Genomic DNA, 18,169 nt, shown 5'->3' on the forward strand with positions numbered 1-18,169 from the left:
AATACTACTGATTTTTGTACAATGATTTTATGTCCTGAAACTTTACTGAAGTCGCTCATCAAGTCTAGGATTTGTGGTGGAATTGTTAGAATTTTCCAGATACAGAATTAAATTGTCCACAAAGAGATAATTTGACTTTCTCTTTTCCTATTTGGATGTCTTCTATGTTTTTTTCTTGCCTGATTGCTCTGGCTGGGACTGCCAATACTGTGTTGAATAGGATTGCTAAGAATGGAATCCTTGTCTTGTTCTAGTTCTTAGGAGGAATCTTCCAGCTTTTTGCTCATTCAGCATGATGTTGGCTGTGGGTTTGTCATAGGGGGTTCTTAATATTTTGAGATATCTTCCTTTGATGCCTAATTTGTTAAGTGTTTTTATCATAAAGGGATGTTGGATTTTATCAGATGCTTTTTATGTGTATATTGAGGTGATCATATTCTTTTTTTAAATTCTGTTTATGTGGGGAATCACATTTATTGGTTTGTGTGTGTTGAACCATCCTTGCATCCCAGGAATAAGGCTCACTTGATCATACAAATTTTCATTTTAATGTGCTACTGGATTTAGTTTGCTATTATTTTATAGAGGATTTTTGTATCTATTTTCATCAGCAATGTTGGTCTGTAGTTTTCTTTTTTTGTTGTGTCCTTGCCATATTTTGGTATCATGATGAAATTGGTCTTGTAGAATGAGTTAGGGAGGAATCTCTCCTTAATTTATTTTCGGTAATTTCAGTAGGATTGGCATCAGCCTTCTTTGTATATTTTGTGAATCTATCTGGTCCAGGACTTTTTTTTTTATTGGTAGTTTTTTTGTTTTGTTTTGTTTTGTTTTGTTTTTATTATTGATTTAGTTTTGTACTCATTGGTCTGTTCAAGGTTTCAGTTTCTTCCTATTTCAATCTTGGGAGACTGTTTCCAAGAATTTGTTTATTTCCTAATTTTATAGTATGTGCACATAGAGATGTTCATAGTAGTCTCTGAGGATCTTTTGTATTTCTGTGGGATCTGTTGTAATGTCACCTTTGTTATTTCTGACTGTGTTTATGAATCTTCTCTTTTTTTCATGTTAATCTGTCCAGAAGTTTATTAATCTTGTTTATCTTTTTAAAGAACCAACTTTTGTTTGATCTTTTCTATGGCTGTTTGGTCTCAATTTAATTTAGTTCTGCTCTGATTTTAGTTATTTCTTTTCGTCGGCCAGCTTTGGGTTTAGATTTTCTTCTAGTTCCTGTAGGTGTGACATTAGGTTGTTAATTTGAGATCTTCCTATTATTTTTGTATAAGCATTTAATGCCGTAAACTTTCCTTTTAACTGCTTTTGCCATATCTCAGAGGTTTTGGTATGTAATGTTTCTACTTTCATTAGTTTCAAAATTTTTTTTTAAATGTCTGCCTTAATTTTATTGTTTCCCAAAAGTCATTCAGAAAGCAGGTTGTTTACTTTCTATGTATTTGTATGGCTTTGGGAGTTCCTCTTGGTATTGATTTCTATTTTTATTCTACTGTGGTCCAAGAAGATGCTTAGTATGATTTTAGTTTTTTAAAAAATTTATTGAGACTTGCTTTATGACTGAGTATTTGGTCAGTCTTAGAGTATGTTCTGTGTACAGATAAAAAGAATGTATATTCTGTGGTTGTTTGCTGTAGTATTCTGTAGATGCCAATTGGGTCCAGCTGGTCAAGTGTCCAATTTAAGTCTAGAATTTATTAGTGTTGGGCCTTGATCAGTTTAATGCTATCAGTGGGGTGTTAAAGTGTGTCCGCTATTATTGTATGATATTATTGTATGTCCCTTTTCTAAGATCTAGTAGTAATTGTTTATAAATCAGAGTCCTTATGTGTTGGGCACATATATATTTAGGATAGTTAAATCCTCTTGTTTAATTGAACTTTTTATCATTATGTAGTGCTTTTCTTTGTCCTTTTGTACTGTTGTTGATTTAAAATCTCTTTTATCTGATACAAGAGTAGCAAGCCCTGATCTTTTTTGTTTTAAATTTGCGTGATCTTTCTCCATCCCTTTACATCAAGTCCTTTGGGTGTCATTACATGTGAGATGGTCTCTTGAAGATAGCAGAAGGTTGGGTCTTGTTTTTTCATCCAATTTGCCATTCTGTCTTTTTAGTGAAGCATTTAGGTCATTTATGTTCAGTGTTAATACTGATATGTGAGGTTTTCTTCCTCTTGTAGTGTTAACTAGTTGCTTTGTAGTCTCAATTGTATAGTTGCTTTATAGTGGCAGTAGCTTTGAACTTACATGTACTTTTGTGGTAGCAAGTATCGTTCTTTTATTTGCATGTTTAGAACTCCTTTGAGCATTTTTGTAGGGCCTATCTGGTGGTGACAAATTCTGTTAGCAATTGCTTGTCTGGGAAAAACTTTATTTCTCCTTTGTTTATGAAGCTTACTTAGCTTGGCAGGCTGTGAAATTCTTGGCTGGCATTTCTTTAAGAAGGCTAAAAATAGGCCACCAATGTCTTCTGGTTTGTAAGATTTCTGCTAAGAAATTCGTTGTTAGTCTGATGGGATTCCCTTTAAAAGAGGCAATTTAGTTCTTTTATCTAGCTGCCTTTAAGATTGTTTCTTTCACATTGACCTTGGCTTGTCTGATGACTGTGTGCTTTAGTCATGGTCATCTTATATAGTATCTCACTGGTGTTCTCTGAATTTCTTGTATCTGCATATCAATCTCTCTTGGAAGACTGGGGAAGTTTTCCAGAATCATACCCTGAAATATGTTTTCCAACTTCCTTACTTTCTGTTTTTCTCTTGCAGGAATGCCAGGAATTCATAGATTTGGTTGCTTTACATAATCTTATATTTCTTGAAGGCCTTGTTTGCTTTTTTAAATTCTTCATTTTTGTCTGACTGGGTTAATTCAAAAGATCAGTCTTTGAGCTCTGAAATTCTTTCTTCTGCTTTGTCTAGTCCGTTGTTAAGGTTTACAACTGTATTTGAAATTCCCATAGTGAGTTTTTTAATTCCAAAAGTTCTGTTTTGTTCTTTGTTAATATCATTATATCATCTTTCATGTCCTGGATCATTTTTCTGGCTTCTCTGTATTGGATTTCAACTTCCTCTCAGATCTTGTGGAGTTTCCTTGCCATCAATATTCCAAGTTCTGTATGTATCATTTTAGATATTTCAGTCTGCTTAGGATTCATTGCTAGGGAGCCAAAACGATCCTTTGGAGGTGACAAAGCATCCTGGCTTTTTGTACTTCCAGAGATCTTGCACTGATTCCTTCTCATCTGACTGAGCTGGCAATTCTTTTTTTGGATTTGTGTTTATTTGGATGGAACTTAATTTTTTCCCCTTGAAGGTATAACTGTGATGTATGTTGTATGTGCTCGATTGGCTTCTTTTCTGGGTGCTTTCAGGGGGCCAAAGCTCCATATGGGTTTTTTGGTTACAGGTATGTTTCTGAGGTGGCTTTCTCAGATGCTGTTTTTTGTAGTTTTTGCTTGGTGGTGTAATTCAGGCTGCAGTCCAATAGACGGTGCTGAAGAGTAAGATCCAGCAGATTTATTTAGGCTCTGTTCACTTTCTTTGGGCCACCAGAGAAGCCCAGAAAGGGCCACTGGGCCCCAATAGAAAGAACTGCTGCCTCTTCCACAATCATGCACTTTAGCAGGGTGAGAAGGCAAGAGATGACCCCCTTCTCCTCGTTTGTTCTGAGGCATTAGTGGTGCCTGTAATGTAATGGGGAGCCGAGCAAGAAGACATGAGGCAGATGAGAAGAGAGGTAGCCTTTATTGGGCTCGCGGGCAAGGTTCACCAGTCCCCTAGGAGGAGGGCTGAGGAAGTCGCGCTCGGGGCGAGTACTGGGGGCCTTTTATAGGGCGAGGTAGGCAGGGTTTGTAGGTTTCGGTTTTCCTGAGTTAGGTTTCCATCTCTGAGGAATGACGCATCCAGGAGCTTGCGCAGAGCGGGGGTTTTTTGGCGGGCGCAGGCTTTTTTCCGCGCTAAGAGTCTTAGCAGGAAGTGAAGGGCGGGAAGTCCTAACAAAGGGCCTGCCATGCCGGCTGATACCGCCATGGTGGATCTAGATTACAACAGTGCCTCCTTCAGTGATTAGTGCTGCACCCGCATTTCCTGTTTCCCATTGGTGGCTTTGACAGGCTCCTCTGTCTCCTCCCTTAGGGGCAGTTTGTACCAAGGGTTTGATCTGGGGGAGACCCCAAACTCCCTGAGAATCTGCTGGTGTCATGTACTTGCCAAAGTCAGAGTAGGTTGTGTAGTATGTCTGTGGGTGGTGGTGCAGTGGCTCAAGGGCAGAGGATCTCCAAGCAAGGGAGTGGCACCACAGGTACACAACTGGTATGACAACTGCCATCTCAGTTTAGGTTGGAGGTGGGTACAGCATGGCTAAGTCAGCTGCTCACCCAGTTCTCTGTTTTCAGGAACTCCTCTAATCGCCACCAATAGTGCTGCCCTGGTTTTCAAGGGCTGAGGGGCTCCCCAGCTGTTTAGCAGCCAGTGTGTTGTCAGAGAGGAGAGGGGAGCAGAGACACACTCCCACCTACACTTTCTACTGGACTCTGAGTTCCTCAGAGGTCAGTATCAACCAGACTTTTGCTGCTTTCTTTCTCTCCACCCAATCTTCTTCACGTGGGTACTCCAACAAGTCCTGGCTCTCTTCCCACCGTTTCCTTGTCAAAACTTGATTATTTACCAGTAATTTTGATCTTCCTTCTGAGGAGAACTGGCATGAGATGTCCTTAGTCACCATCTTGAAGCAGCCTCTGAATCTCATTTTTCTGTCCATTCTAAATTTTTTGATTGGAGAGCTTCATTACATTGAAGATTGTTATTGATATGTAAGCAGATACTACTGCATTTTGTTATTGTTCTCTGGTTTTTTTTTTTTTTTTTTTTGGTCCTTTGTTCCTTTTTCTTCTCTTATTGTCTACTTTTGTGATTTTGTGCTATGTGCTAAGTTTTCATTCCTTTCTCTTTCTCGTTTGTGTATTTGCTGTAGTTTTTTGCTTTGTAGTTAATCATGAGGCCTACACAAAACATCATATAGTAATAGACTATTTTAAGCTGACAACAATTTAACTTTGTCACATGAAAATATTCTAGACTTTTACCCTCCTCACAATTATTTTTGCTGTCACAGTTTATACCTTTTTACATTTTGGACTTCATAACAACTTAATGCAATTACAGTTATTTTTGACTGTTTCAACATTTAACCTTTATAATAGCAATTTGAGAGATTTACACACCACCATTGCAGTAATGGAATATTCTGAATTTGAATATGTATAAATACCTCTCTACCAGTGAGTTTTATACTTTGATATGTTCTTGTAGTAGTAATTATTGTTCTTTTGTTTCTGGTTGAAGAACTCTTAAGCGTTTCTCATAAATCAGATCTAGAGGTGATGAATTCCCTTAGCTTTTGTCTATCTGGGAAAAACTTTACTTCTGTTTTATTTCTGAAAAACAGCTTTTCTGAGTATAGTATTGTTGGATTGTTGGCTGGCAGGATTTTTTTTTTTTTTAAATTAGCACCTTGAATATATTATCCCGTTCTCTCCTGATCTGCAAGATTTCTGCTGAGAATCTGCTGATAGTCTAATGGTGAGCCCCTTGTATGTTGCTTGATGCTCTTCTCCCTCTGCTTTTAAAATTCTTTGTCTTTTACTTTTAATGTTTTAATTATAAAGTGCCTTGGTGAGGACCTCTTTGCATTGAACCTGTTTGCTGGTTTTCAACTTCAGTAGATATGCATGACCATATTGCTTCCGAGACTTGGGAAGTGTTCAGCAAATACCTCACTTAAAAAACTTCCTGTACCTTTCTCCATCTCTTCTCTCTTTCCAATTTTTTTTTTTTTTTTTTTTTTAAGATGGAGTCTTGCTCTGTCACTGGAGTGCAGTGGTGTGATCTTGGCTCACTGCAACCTCCACCTCCTGGGTTCAAGCGATTCTCCTGCCTCAGCCTCCCGAGTAGCTGGGACTACAGGCACATGCCACCATGTCCAGCTAACTTTTTGTATTTTTAGTAGAGACAGGGCTTCACCATGTTAGCCAGAATGATCTTGATCTCCTGACCTCGTGATCCTCCTGCCTTGGCCTCCCAAAGTGCTGGCATTACAGATGTGAGCCACCATGCCCGGCCTCATCTCTTCTTTCTAGAGCTCATACTGTGGCATTTGTTCATTTCATGGTGTTCCATAATTCCTGTAGACTTTCTTCACTTTTCCTCTATCTGGGCAATTTCAAAAGACCTATCTTCAAATTCACAGATTGTTTCCTCTGCTTGATCTAGTCTGCTGTTGAAGCTTTCAATTTTTAACAATTTCATTCATTTAATTCTTCAGCCCCAAGATTTCTGTTTTGTTCTTTTAATGTTATGTATATCTTTATTGAGTCTGTCATTCATATCATGGATTATTTTGCTGATTTCATTGAATTGTCTATTCTCTTGTATATCCCTGAGTTTCCGTAAGATCATTACTTTGATTTCTCTTTCAGGTAACTTGTAAATTTCCATTTCTTTGGGGTCGTTAACTGGAGAATTATGTTCCTTTGATGGTGTCATGTTTTCCTGCTTTTTCATGTTTCTTGTGTCCTTGCATTGATAACTGCATATCTAGTGGATCAGTGACCTCTTCCAAATTTATACAGTTGCTTTTGTAGGGAATGATTTTACCTACAGATGGTTGCTAGGGGGTCAGTTGAGCAGGATGCATTGGCTCTGCGGGTGGTGGTGCAGTGGCTCAAGGGCAGAGGTTCTGCCTCTGGTTCCAGGTAGGCATGGTAGTGTAGTGTCCATGCAGCTTCTTCAGTTGTAATCAGTATCAGTAATGGCTGCAGGTACTTTAGCCAAGTCTGTAGGAGTGTATGACAGCGGTGGTAGCAGCATAGGTTATTAGGATTCTCAGTGGCAAGGGCTTTAATGGGGGTCCTCCTCTTCTTGTTTATCCCACCACGGGAAGACTTTGTTGGGGAAATCCTTCTTGGTGTCAGATTTGGCAGAGCTCACAAGTAGCCTACAGTGGTACTGGGGTCCTGGGCCCACTGTCTTCCTGAATTACTACTTGTGACTTGAATAGAAGTTCACTCTTTGAGGTATGGGTAGATGAAGCTGTTCTACAAAGGTGGGGACTGTGACTCTAAGGTATTCCCCAGTAACTTGGGCCCAGGTAGCAGGGATATAGCTGTGACTCTGATCCTGAGAGTCAAGGCACAGCGCTGGCATGGGTCTGGAGAAGAAGAGATGTTCTAGAGACTTGGGCCCTAGGGAGCAGGGCATAACTGCAATCAGTTTCTGGAGCTGGTAGGGCACAGTGGCAACTTGGACACCAGGAGAGGAGATTCCTTATAGTGGTGATTCTGGCATGGCAGGCCATAACAATGTACCATGCTTTGTGAGGCTGGGTACAGCAGCAACAAGGGCCCATGAATGGTGGGGCACAGCTGTGGCTTAGGCACTGGGGGAAGGGAATAGCACAGCAGCGACTCCACCCTTCTGTATATGACCTTCCTTAGCCTGTGCTTCACAGGGTTTCTGCCACTCCCTTGCTGTTCTTTGACGTTCTCCTTCAGTCATTCTGGTCAAAATGTGATTATCTATTCATTGTTTTCGTCCTTTTTTGTGAGGCAGAGGGTAGAGCATTAGACATTTGCCATCCTGCTGATGTCACCACCCTCCTTGCCTGGCTGCCTGGCTACCTAGCTGCCTCCCTCCCTTTCTCCCTCCCTCCCTCCCTCTGTCCCTCTGTGGTTAGTTTCTATTGCCTTCAACCAAAGAATCTTAACCGATTTACCATGTAAAATGCTCAGCATGGTACCTGGTGAATAGTAACACAAATAAATTCACTGGGAATTCGGCGTCTCATGATATTCCAGAACCGTGCATAGGGAAATGTTCAGGAAAGATCTGTTTATTTAATGCACACTGGTATAGTGGGAAAAAAATGAGACTAGGAATCAGAATACCTGATTTTTGGTCTCAGCCTTGCCAATTAATTAGCCTGTTTGAGGAGTGACTTAATGTTTGTGGCCTTTATTTCCTCATCTAGATGAAGGGCTTATTCTCTAATGTTGCTCTATCTAAATTGTGTAGAAAAATAATATTTATAATGTACGTATTTAAGTCCAGCTTAATATACAAAAAAAATTGATTAAAGTTATTTAACTGTTGTTTCAATAGAAAGTCTAAGACAGCATAATCTAGATGTTATATTGGGGGGTAGTGTTCATATATCTATCTTTATTCATTGGCCATGACTCAGGAGTGGTTAACATGGAATTCAGAGTTGAGGCTAGCATTATTAAGCCCCCTAAAATATTAATGTAAAGTTTGGCAGTTTGTATGTTGGCACATTTTCTTCAGTAAAACCACATATATTTCCTTGGATTCTCAAAAGTATAATATTTTCAGTCTAACAAAGGATAAAAATCACTGCCCTGTAACCAAAACAGGATGGTACTAGTACAAAAATAGACACATAGAACAATGGAACAGAATAGAGAACTCAGAAATAAACCACATACCTACACCCAACTGATCTTTGAAAAACCTGACAAAAACAAGCAATGGGGAAAGGATTCCCTATTTAATAAATGGTGCTGGGAGAACTGACTAGTCATATGCAGAAAATTGAAATTGGACCCCCCTTCCTTATACTTTATACAAAGTTAACTCAAGATGGATTAAAGACGTAAATGTAAAACCCGAAACTATAGAAATCCTAGAAGAAAATCTAGACAGTATCCTTCAGGACACAGGCACAAGCAAAGATTTCATGATGAAATGCCAAAAGCCATAGCAACAAAAGCAAAAATTGGCAAATGGGATCTGATTAAACTAGAGAGCTTTTGCACAGCAAAAGAAACTATCATCAGAGTGAGCAGACAACCTACAGAATGGGAGAAAATTTTTGCAGTGTATCCATGTGACAAAGAGCTAATATCCAGAGTCTACAAGGAACTTAAATTTACAAGAAAAAAACAAAAATGTCCATTTTTACCCATCAAAAAATGAGCAAAGGACATAAACAGACACTTCCTAAAAGAAGACATGCATGCGGCCAACGAACATGAAAAAAAGCTCAACATCACTGATCATTAGAGAAATGCAAATCAAAACCACAGAGAAATACCATCTCACGCCAGTCAGAATGACAATTATTAAAAAATCAAGAAACAACAGATGGTGGCAAGGTTACAGAGAAAAAGGAATGCATTTACACTGTTGGTGGAAGCATAAATTAGTTCAGCCATTTTGGAAGACAGTGTGGGGATTCCTCAAAGATCTAGAAGCAGATACACTATTTGACCCAGCAATCCCATTAGTGGGTATATACCCCAAAATATATAAATCATTCTACATTCATGCATATAAAGATATATGCATACATATCTTCATTGCAGCACTATTCACGATAGCAAAGACATAGAATCAACCCAAATTTCCATCAGTGATAGACTGGATAAAGAAAACATGATATATATACACCATAGAATACTATGCAGCCATAGAAAGGAATAAGATCATGTCCTTTGCAGGGACATTGATGGAGCTGGAAGCTGTTATCCTCAACGGACTAACACAGGAACAGAGAACCAAACACCTCATGATATCACTTATAAGTGGGAGCTGAACCGTCAGAATACATGGACACCTTGGTGGGAACAACACACGTTTTGGGGCTTTTGAGGGATGTGGAGGAAGGGAGAGCATCAGGAAGAATAGCTAACAGATGCTGGCCTTAATACCTGCGTGATGAGTTGATCTGTGCGGCAAACCACCATGGCACACATTTACCTATGTAACAAGCCTGCACATTCTGCACAGGTACCCTGGAACTTAAAGTGAAGAAAAAAAATCACTGCCTTAACTATTGTGATTCCTTGGCAGTATATACCTAATTTTATAAAATTTTCTCTTTGACATATTTAATGATAAAAATTGTAGTACCAATTGGGATTTATATATGGAGAACAATGTATAATGATGGGGGTCCGTTTTTTGGAAGAGCCAAATAATATAGTGTTACGTTTTCAGCCATCATGTATGCTATATTGTGAATGAAGTATGTAAGGAAGATAGGTTCAGTTTTTTAAAAGGGTAGCAATGTTTTAAGAATTAAAATTCAGTGAAAAATAGAATTAGGGAGATTCTGTCTTGGTTAGGATGGATAAAATATTTTGAATATAAATTCTTGTGTTTTTCTATTTCCATCTTTGTCTTATTTTTAGACTTTCCATGCATGCCTGTAAGGCTCCCCCCAGGGTGTACACACTTACTGCTTCTGGCTACCTTGTTCTTATTCTTAGACATTCTTGTAAAAGCATTATGGCAATACTAGTTAAGAAAATTTATTCAAATACAAATACTTTTATATTATTGGTTCTTCAAAGACAAGGTTTTGAGAAGTTAAATATGAATTTGGTAAGATTTGGCCATGATATATCTTTAGGCCGTATATAACTATGTGTGAAGTTACTCTGTATTCAAAATATGAAATTAAGCCATTTAATAATACTTTCCTAATATACATTACATCCTCACTAATAAGTCAGCATAAAGATGAAAATATGTTTCTTATTGATCTATGCATCAAGAGTAAGCAGACTGGTGGTTTCATGTGTTTATAAGCCTCGCCTCACTATTTGGTGAAATTTTGAGTTTTGTCATTTGGTGGCACTGCTGCTTAATTTTTTAGCACATAGTAAAATTGACACATAAAGTAGAAACAGTTTTACAGTGATGATTGAAAACATTTTGTGACAATAAAAGCAATGCTGAGAAGCCTTAAATTTATGAATCTTGTGGGAAAAATGGCTAAGAAAAAAAAGCTTCTAAAGCATTTCTTTTAAACCTGAATTATGAAACTTTCAGGTCAATGTTTTATCTTTTTTTTTGCAAATTTTTATATTTAAAATTGTGATTGAACTTTGAAAGACTGTGCTTTGTTTGTTTTGTTTTGTTTTGTTTTGAGACAGGGTCTTGCTCTGTCACTCAGGCTGGAGTGCAGTGGTATGAACATGACTCTCTGCAATTTTGACCTGCTGGGCTTAAGGTCCTGCCTCAGCCTGTCTGTATCTGGGACCCTTAGCACACATCACCACGCCCAGCTAATTTTCTTATTTTTTATACAAATAGAGTCTCACTGGTCTGGTGAGACTCCGTTTCTACAAGAAAAAAGAAAATTAACTGGGTCTCAAACTCCTGGGTTCAAGTGCTCCTCCTCCCTCAGCCTCCTGAAATACTGGGATTATAGGCGTGAGCCATTGCACGCAGTGAAGAAGTATGTTTAGAATGAAATATGTATTATAGATTTAGCTGGGTGATCAATTGTGTAATAAAATTGGGTCATTCTTTGCTCTAAATTTTTATATTTTTCTCTTATATGAAACTTTATATTGTTTTCCTGGTTTAATTAATTTTTGTGATTTGTCATATTTGTTCAACTTTCCGTATAAAATGCTTAGTGTAATGGTTTATTTTTCAATAATTAGAAGTACATTATCATCTTTTATTTCAAGATGTAGTTAATATTGAAAAGCTTTAAGGTTCTGATTATAAATAATATACCATAATGTTTATACGGAAGGCCCAATTCAACTGTACTAATAAGTTACTTATGTATGTGACATTAGCTTATAATGATGTTGCCACATCTCAGTAGTCATCCTGAACTACCCATAAATTTTCAGTAACTTAGTTGTCTTTTAATTGATTGTAAGAGTTAGTAATCTGTCTGCCTTTGTTCATTCATTTAGATTTCATGTCTGAATTTGTCTGTTTAGGTTCTTCTAATCTGTTTGGTTTAGTTGACCCAGAGGAGAGATCAGTATGCATTTGATTATAGAACATAAGCATTTACTGAAGGCTGCTGAAGATCATTATTATAAAAGTGCCAGTAAATTTGTCTCTCACAATGTCCAAATTTTAATTTCTGATCGTGGTTAATGTAGGAGGTTTTTGTTTTTAGTCTGCATTCTAAAGATAGAAACTTGCATTCTGAAACTTAATACATTTCATCAGGATCTCAAATCAGACTTTTGGTGTTTAAGCCAAATAATCTTATTTAATGGAAATGAAATAAATAACAATTGCTACTATTTATTAGGTACACAGATGTGTACTTTACATAAATTATCTCATGCAATCCCTATAGCAGAGAGGCAATGAGTACAGCATTTCTGTTTTAGAGAAAAACTGTGAGGTTCAGAGAGGATGAAATCAATGAAAAATCACAGGACTGGTGAGTGTTTTGGCATTTGAATGTAGAACTGTCCTACTTTATCTGTATTTTATGGCCTTCCTGAACAATGAATGGCTGACCATTGGCTGCTCTGCGAAGGCTGTTCTCACTGGTGCCTCTCTTGACTTTACAGAGTTAGTTGCTTCTATATTTTTTGTTTCATTCTTCCACAGATCATTTAGTACATATCTCTTTATTTTTTCTCTGTAACATACTGGTTGATTTATGTGTTCTTTTGTCTTTTCTAATTTACAATCCCCTCAGAGAAAATATTGTGTCTAGTTCATTTTGGATATTATTATCTAGAACTGTGCTTGGCTTTAATAGGTATTAATACATATTTTAATTTATTGATAAATTAAATATTGTAGATTTCTTTTCTCACAGAAATCATGTCAGATTAATATATTGAAATAGCAGGCCAAATGCAGTGGCTCACGCCTGTAGTCCCTGCACTCTGGGAAGCCAAGGCAGGCGGATCACGAGGTCGGGAGTTCGAGAACAGCCTGGCCAACCTGTGAAATCCCGTTTCTACTAAAAATACAAAAATTAACCGGGCATGGTGGCACACACCTGTAATAGTATGTGGTAGAGAAGTGATTACTGATTTAAATAAAAATAGCAGAATGTGTACATTCAAAGTATATTTCTTTTAAATAATCATCTAGAGAAATAACGTATTTGTTCTAAAAATGCTGCTATTCAAAATAACTTTGGAGCTTGTTTTTATTCCCTCAGTGTATGAAACCTTATTTGAATTTATATTCTATAGTAATTAAAGCAAATATAAAGTTTCAAAATATTTAGATTTACTCTTTGAAGGTGATAATACTGTTATGTGAGCTGTAGACATTTTTAAAAGTTATTTGTAGCAACTTTTTTTTTTTTTTTTGAGACAGAGTCTCGCTCTGTCATCCAAGCTGGAGTGCAGTGGTGCCATCTCAGCTCACTGCAACCTCTACCTCACAGGTTCAAGCAATTCTCCTGCCTCAGCCTCCTGAGTACCTGGGACTACAGGTGTGCGCCACCTGTATGCCTGGTCAATTTTTTATATTTTTAGTAGAGAGAGGGTTTCACCATGCTGGCCAGGCTGGTCTCGAACTCGTGACTTTGTGATCCACCCGCCTTGGCCTCCCAAAGTGCTGGGATTACAGGCATGAGCCACTTTGCCCAGCCTATTTGTAGTAACATCTTAAACATCAGTATACTTTATCAGCAATGTTGAACTATGGGACTAAAGCAATGTTTCCATCCTTTTTTGAACAAAATAAATACAGGCATACCTTGTTTTATTGTGCTTCACAAATACTGCATTTTTTACAAATTGAAAGTTTGTGACAACCCTGCATCAAGCAAATCTATCATTTTCCCAACAGCTTTTGCTCATTTTGTGTCTTTGTGTCACATTTTTGTAATGCTTGCCGTATTTCAAACTTTTTCATTATTATCATTGTATCTTTGATGTTACTGTTGTAATTGTTTTGAGGCACCACAGACTGCACTCATATAAGATGGGAAATTTAATTGATGAATGTGTGTGTTCTGATTGCTCCACTGACTGGTAGTTCCCCTATCTCTCTCCTCAGACCTTATTCCCTAAGACAAAATAATATTGAAATTAGGTCACTTACTGACTTACAGTGGCCTCTTAAGTATTCAAGTGAAAGAGTTGTATGTCTCTCACCTGAAATCAAGATTAAGCTTGGTGATGAAGGCATATTGAAAGCTGAGACAGGCACAGAATTAAGCCTCTTGCACCAGTTATCCAAGTTGTGAATGCAAAGGAAAAATTCCTGAAGGAAATTAAAAGTGCTACCCCAGACCAGGTGCGGTGGCTCACGCCTGTAATCCCAGCATATTAGGAGGCTGAGGCGGGTGGATCACGAGGTCAGGAGCTCAAGACCAGCCTGGCTAACATAGTGAAACCCCATCTCTACTAAAAATACAAAAACTTAGCCGGGTGTGGTGGTGTGCACCTGCAATCCCAGCTACTCAGGAGGTTGAGGCAGGAGAATCATGTAAACCCAGCAGGGAGTCGGAGGTTTCAGCGAGCCAAGATAGCACCATTGCACTCCAGCCTGAGTGACAGTGCAAGACTCCATCTCAGAAAAAAAAAGAAAAAAAAAAAGTTCTACTCCAGTGAACACACGTGATAAGAAAGCAAAACAGCCAGGTGCCTGTAGTCTCAGCAACTCGGGAGACTGAGACAGGAGAATTGCTTGAGGCCAGAAGTTTGAGACTAGCATGGACAACATAGTAAGAACCTGTCTCTAAAAAAAAAAAGAAAGAAAAATTAGCTGGATGTGGTGGCACACACCCAGTCCCAACCACATTGAGAAACTAAGGCAGAACAATCATTTGAGCCTAAGATTTCAAGGTTGCAGTGAGCTATGATCGTGCCTGGATTTGCACTCCAGCCTGGGCGACAGAGCAAGACCCCATCTCTTAGAAAAAAAAAGAAAGAAAGAAAGCAAAACAACCTTCTTGCTGATATGGAGAAAGCTTTAGTGGTCTGGATAGAAGAGCAAACCAGCCACAACATTCTCTTTGGCCAAAGCCTAATCCAGAGCAAGGCCCTAACTCTCCTCAATTCCATGAAGACTGGGAGAGATAAGGAAGCCACAGAAGAAAAATTGTAGGCTAGCAGAGGTTGGTTCATGAGGTTTAAGGAAAGAAGCCACCTTCATAACATAAAAGTGGAAGGTAAAGCAGTAAGTGCTGATGTAGAAACTACAGTACATTATCCAGGAGATGTAGCTAAGATCATTGATAAAGGTGGTAATACTAAACGGATTTTCAGTGTAGACAAAACAGCCTTCTATTGGAAGAAGATGCCATCTAGGACTCTCATAGCTAAAGAGAAGTCAGTACCTCACTTCAAAGATTCAAAAGACTGGCTGACTCTCTTATCAGGAGCTAATGCAGCTGGTGACTTCAAGTTGAAGCCAGTGCTCATTTGCCATTCTGAAACTCCTAGGACCCTTAAGAATTATACTAAATCTATTCTATTTGTGTTCTATAAATGGAACAACAAAGCCTGGATGACTGCACATCTGTTTACAGCATGGTTTACTGTGAATATTTTAAGCCCATTGTTGAGACCTACTGGTCAGAAAAAAAAAAAAAAAATTCTTTCAAATATTACTGCTCATTGACAATGCACCTAGTTACCCAAGAGCTCTGATGGAGATGTATTATACAAAGAGATTCATGTTGTTTTCATGCCTGCTAACACAACATCCATTCTGCAGCCAATGTATCAAGAAGTCGTTTTGACTTTCAAGTCTTCTTATTTAAGAAAATTTTTAAGGCTGTAGCTGCCATAGATAATGATTCTTCTAATGGATCTGGGCAAAGTAAATTGAAAGCCTTCTAAAAAGTATTCATCATTCGTCATTCTAGATGCCATTCAGAACTTTTTTTTTCTTGGAAGGAGTTAATGTCATGTTAATGTTAATGCCAACATTAACAGTTTTTGGAAGAAGTTGACTACATTCTTCATGGATGACTTTGAAAGGTTCAAGATTTCAGTGGAGGAAGTCACTGTAGATGTGGTAGAAATAGCAAGAGAAGTAGAATGACAAGGGGAATCTGAAGATACGGCTGAATGGCTACAATCTCATGATAAACTTGAATGGATGAGGAGTTGCTTCTTATGGAGGAGCAAAGAAAGTGGTTTCTTGAGGTGGAGTCTACTTCTGGTGAAGCTATTTTGAACGTTGTTGAAATGACAAGGAATTTAGAATATTTTGTAAACTTAGTCGATAAAGCAATAGCAGGGTTTGAGAGGACTGACTCCGGTTTTGAAAGAACTTCTACTATGGGTAAAATGCAACAGCATCACATGCTGCAGATAAATATTTTCATGGGCTAGGCACGGTGGCTTATGCTTTTAATCCCAGCACTTTGTGAGGCTGAGTCAGGACAATCATTGAAGCCAGGAGTTCAAGACCAGCCTAGGCAATATAGTGAGACCTCAATCTTTATTTAAATAATAAAGGATTTTTAAAATATTTTTACAAAATCAAAAGAATATTTTCATGAAAGAGTCAATGGATGCAGCAAACTTCATTTTTGTCTTATTTTAAGAAATCGTCATAGCCACTCCAACATCTAGCAGTCACCACCCTGATCAGTCAGTAGCCATCAGTATCAAGGCAAGCCCCTCCACCAGCAAAATGATTACAATTTATTGAAAGCTCAGAAGAATCATTAGCATTTTTTTTAGGAATGAGGTGTTTATTAAGGTATGTACATCATTTTTTAGACATAATGCTATTGCACACTTAATAGGCTACAGAATATTGTAAACATAAATTTTATATGCACTGAGAAACCCCAGAATTTGTGTGACTCACTTTATTGCAATATTACCGTTATTGCAGCGGTCTGGAACCAAGTGCACAATATCTCAGAGGTACGCCTGTATTGATATGAAGTGAAGGTCTAGAAGCCTAAATATTAAGATTGTATGATTACTTTATTTTTAAAAGATACTCAATAAATATTGTGTTTGAAATGTATACTCCGCAGAAAGTCTCGTTTCCTAGATTCAGGAAGACTAGGAATAGGGAGTAGAGAGTAAACTTCCTGCTGTGTTACTATTGTCATACCCATTAATGTCATTTCCTTGTATTAATTAAGGGTTCAGAATCTTGCTTTGTTAGAGTTTAAATGGCAAGATAAAAACAAGCACATGTGTTAATACAACATATTTTCAGTGAAGTAAATTTTTTTTTAAAAAATTACTTTGTAAAAGAAGTAAATACTACCTGAATCTGTTTCTCCTTCCATTCTCATTTATGTTGGCATTTTTATGAGGCCTTTTATGTTGAGTAATTGACATTTGAACTTTGAGAAGATTGTACCCAAACCTGCAGAAATTACAAAAGCATTTCTTTTTTTTTCTTTTTTTTTTTATTATTAATATACTTTAAGTTCTAGGGTGTAAGATTAACAAAAATCTTACACTTGAATCTTTGAAAGACAGTTTTTCAGGATCATTTTATGAAACATTGATAATGCAGTGAAAGCGGGTTATTTAGGACTATGTGACATGACTATGTTTACATCTGAGACCAGAGGTTTTTTCCGCTAGTCACTGCTGTATCCCCAGCGTGTAGCATCATTATGCCTTGCTCAACAGATAATTCAGGAATGAAAAAATTACTTCTGGATAGAGTGGATAAATAGTTATCTGATATGTACCATTTTATTTCTTCATGCACATATAAAATCCCTAATGTATTTAATAAAATTCTTTTTTATAGTTGGTGGCTAAAGGAGTTAAGAGTTCTGATGTTTCTCCACCTTTGGGACAGCATGAAACAGGTGGCTCTCCATCAAAGCAACAGATGAGATCGGTTATTTCTGTGACTTCAGCTTTGAAAGAAGTTGGCATGGTAAGTTTCCTAAGATTCAGAACTCCTCAAAGTCAAAAGATTATTTAAAAGGAAGTTAAATTTAATGAAATCACATTAATCCTTATTGTCCCTTTCAGGTTTTTCTAGAGAAAAAAATTACTTTTTAAGAGATTTTAGTTTACTCAGAATACTGGAGCCTCATTGTTTATAAGTTTTATATCTAAGACCACCTGGTAGATGAAAATATATTATAATAACTCATATCACTTTAAAAGAATATTGAAAAAATAAAATACACATAGAAATGTACTGAAAATAACATTACAAACATTTTTCTACCCAACCCTCATGATTAACAAATGTTCACTTTTAAAAAAATCATTATTTTAGTATGTCTCTTTAGTACTAAAGTAGCTCTAGAAATTAAGTCCAACACATGTTTACATTTATTCAAATTTTGTGACATAGCAAATGTTAGAGGACTCAGTATAACTACAATTAATTCATCAGTTATTCCTTTTACCTTCTACTTTTGAATCTCTGTCATGCCATACAGATAGTAAAACAGAAACATA

At 37.4% G+C, this 18,169-nt stretch overlaps 1 protein-coding gene across 9 annotated transcripts in view; it reads left to right on the forward strand.

Annotated features, from left to right (window-relative positions):
• Positions 1 to 18,169, forward strand: part of NEK1 (NIMA related kinase 1) — a 221,442-nt gene that overhangs the window by 101,256 nt on the left and 102,017 nt on the right. For all 9 annotated transcript variants that reach the window (XM_050791717.1, XM_050791721.1, XM_050791723.1 and 6 more), the window contains one exon: positions 17,502 to 17,633. In XM_050791717.1, coding sequence (XP_050647674.1) covers positions 17,502 to 17,633 — 132 coding nt within the window. The remainder of the gene's footprint in view (positions 1 to 17,501; positions 17,634 to 18,169) is intronic.

This window comes from Macaca thibetana, chromosome 5 (assembly GCF_024542745.1).
Source record: "Macaca thibetana thibetana isolate TM-01 chromosome 5, ASM2454274v1, whole genome shotgun sequence".
Lineage (NCBI taxonomy): Eukaryota > Metazoa > Chordata > Mammalia > Primates > Cercopithecidae > Macaca > Macaca thibetana.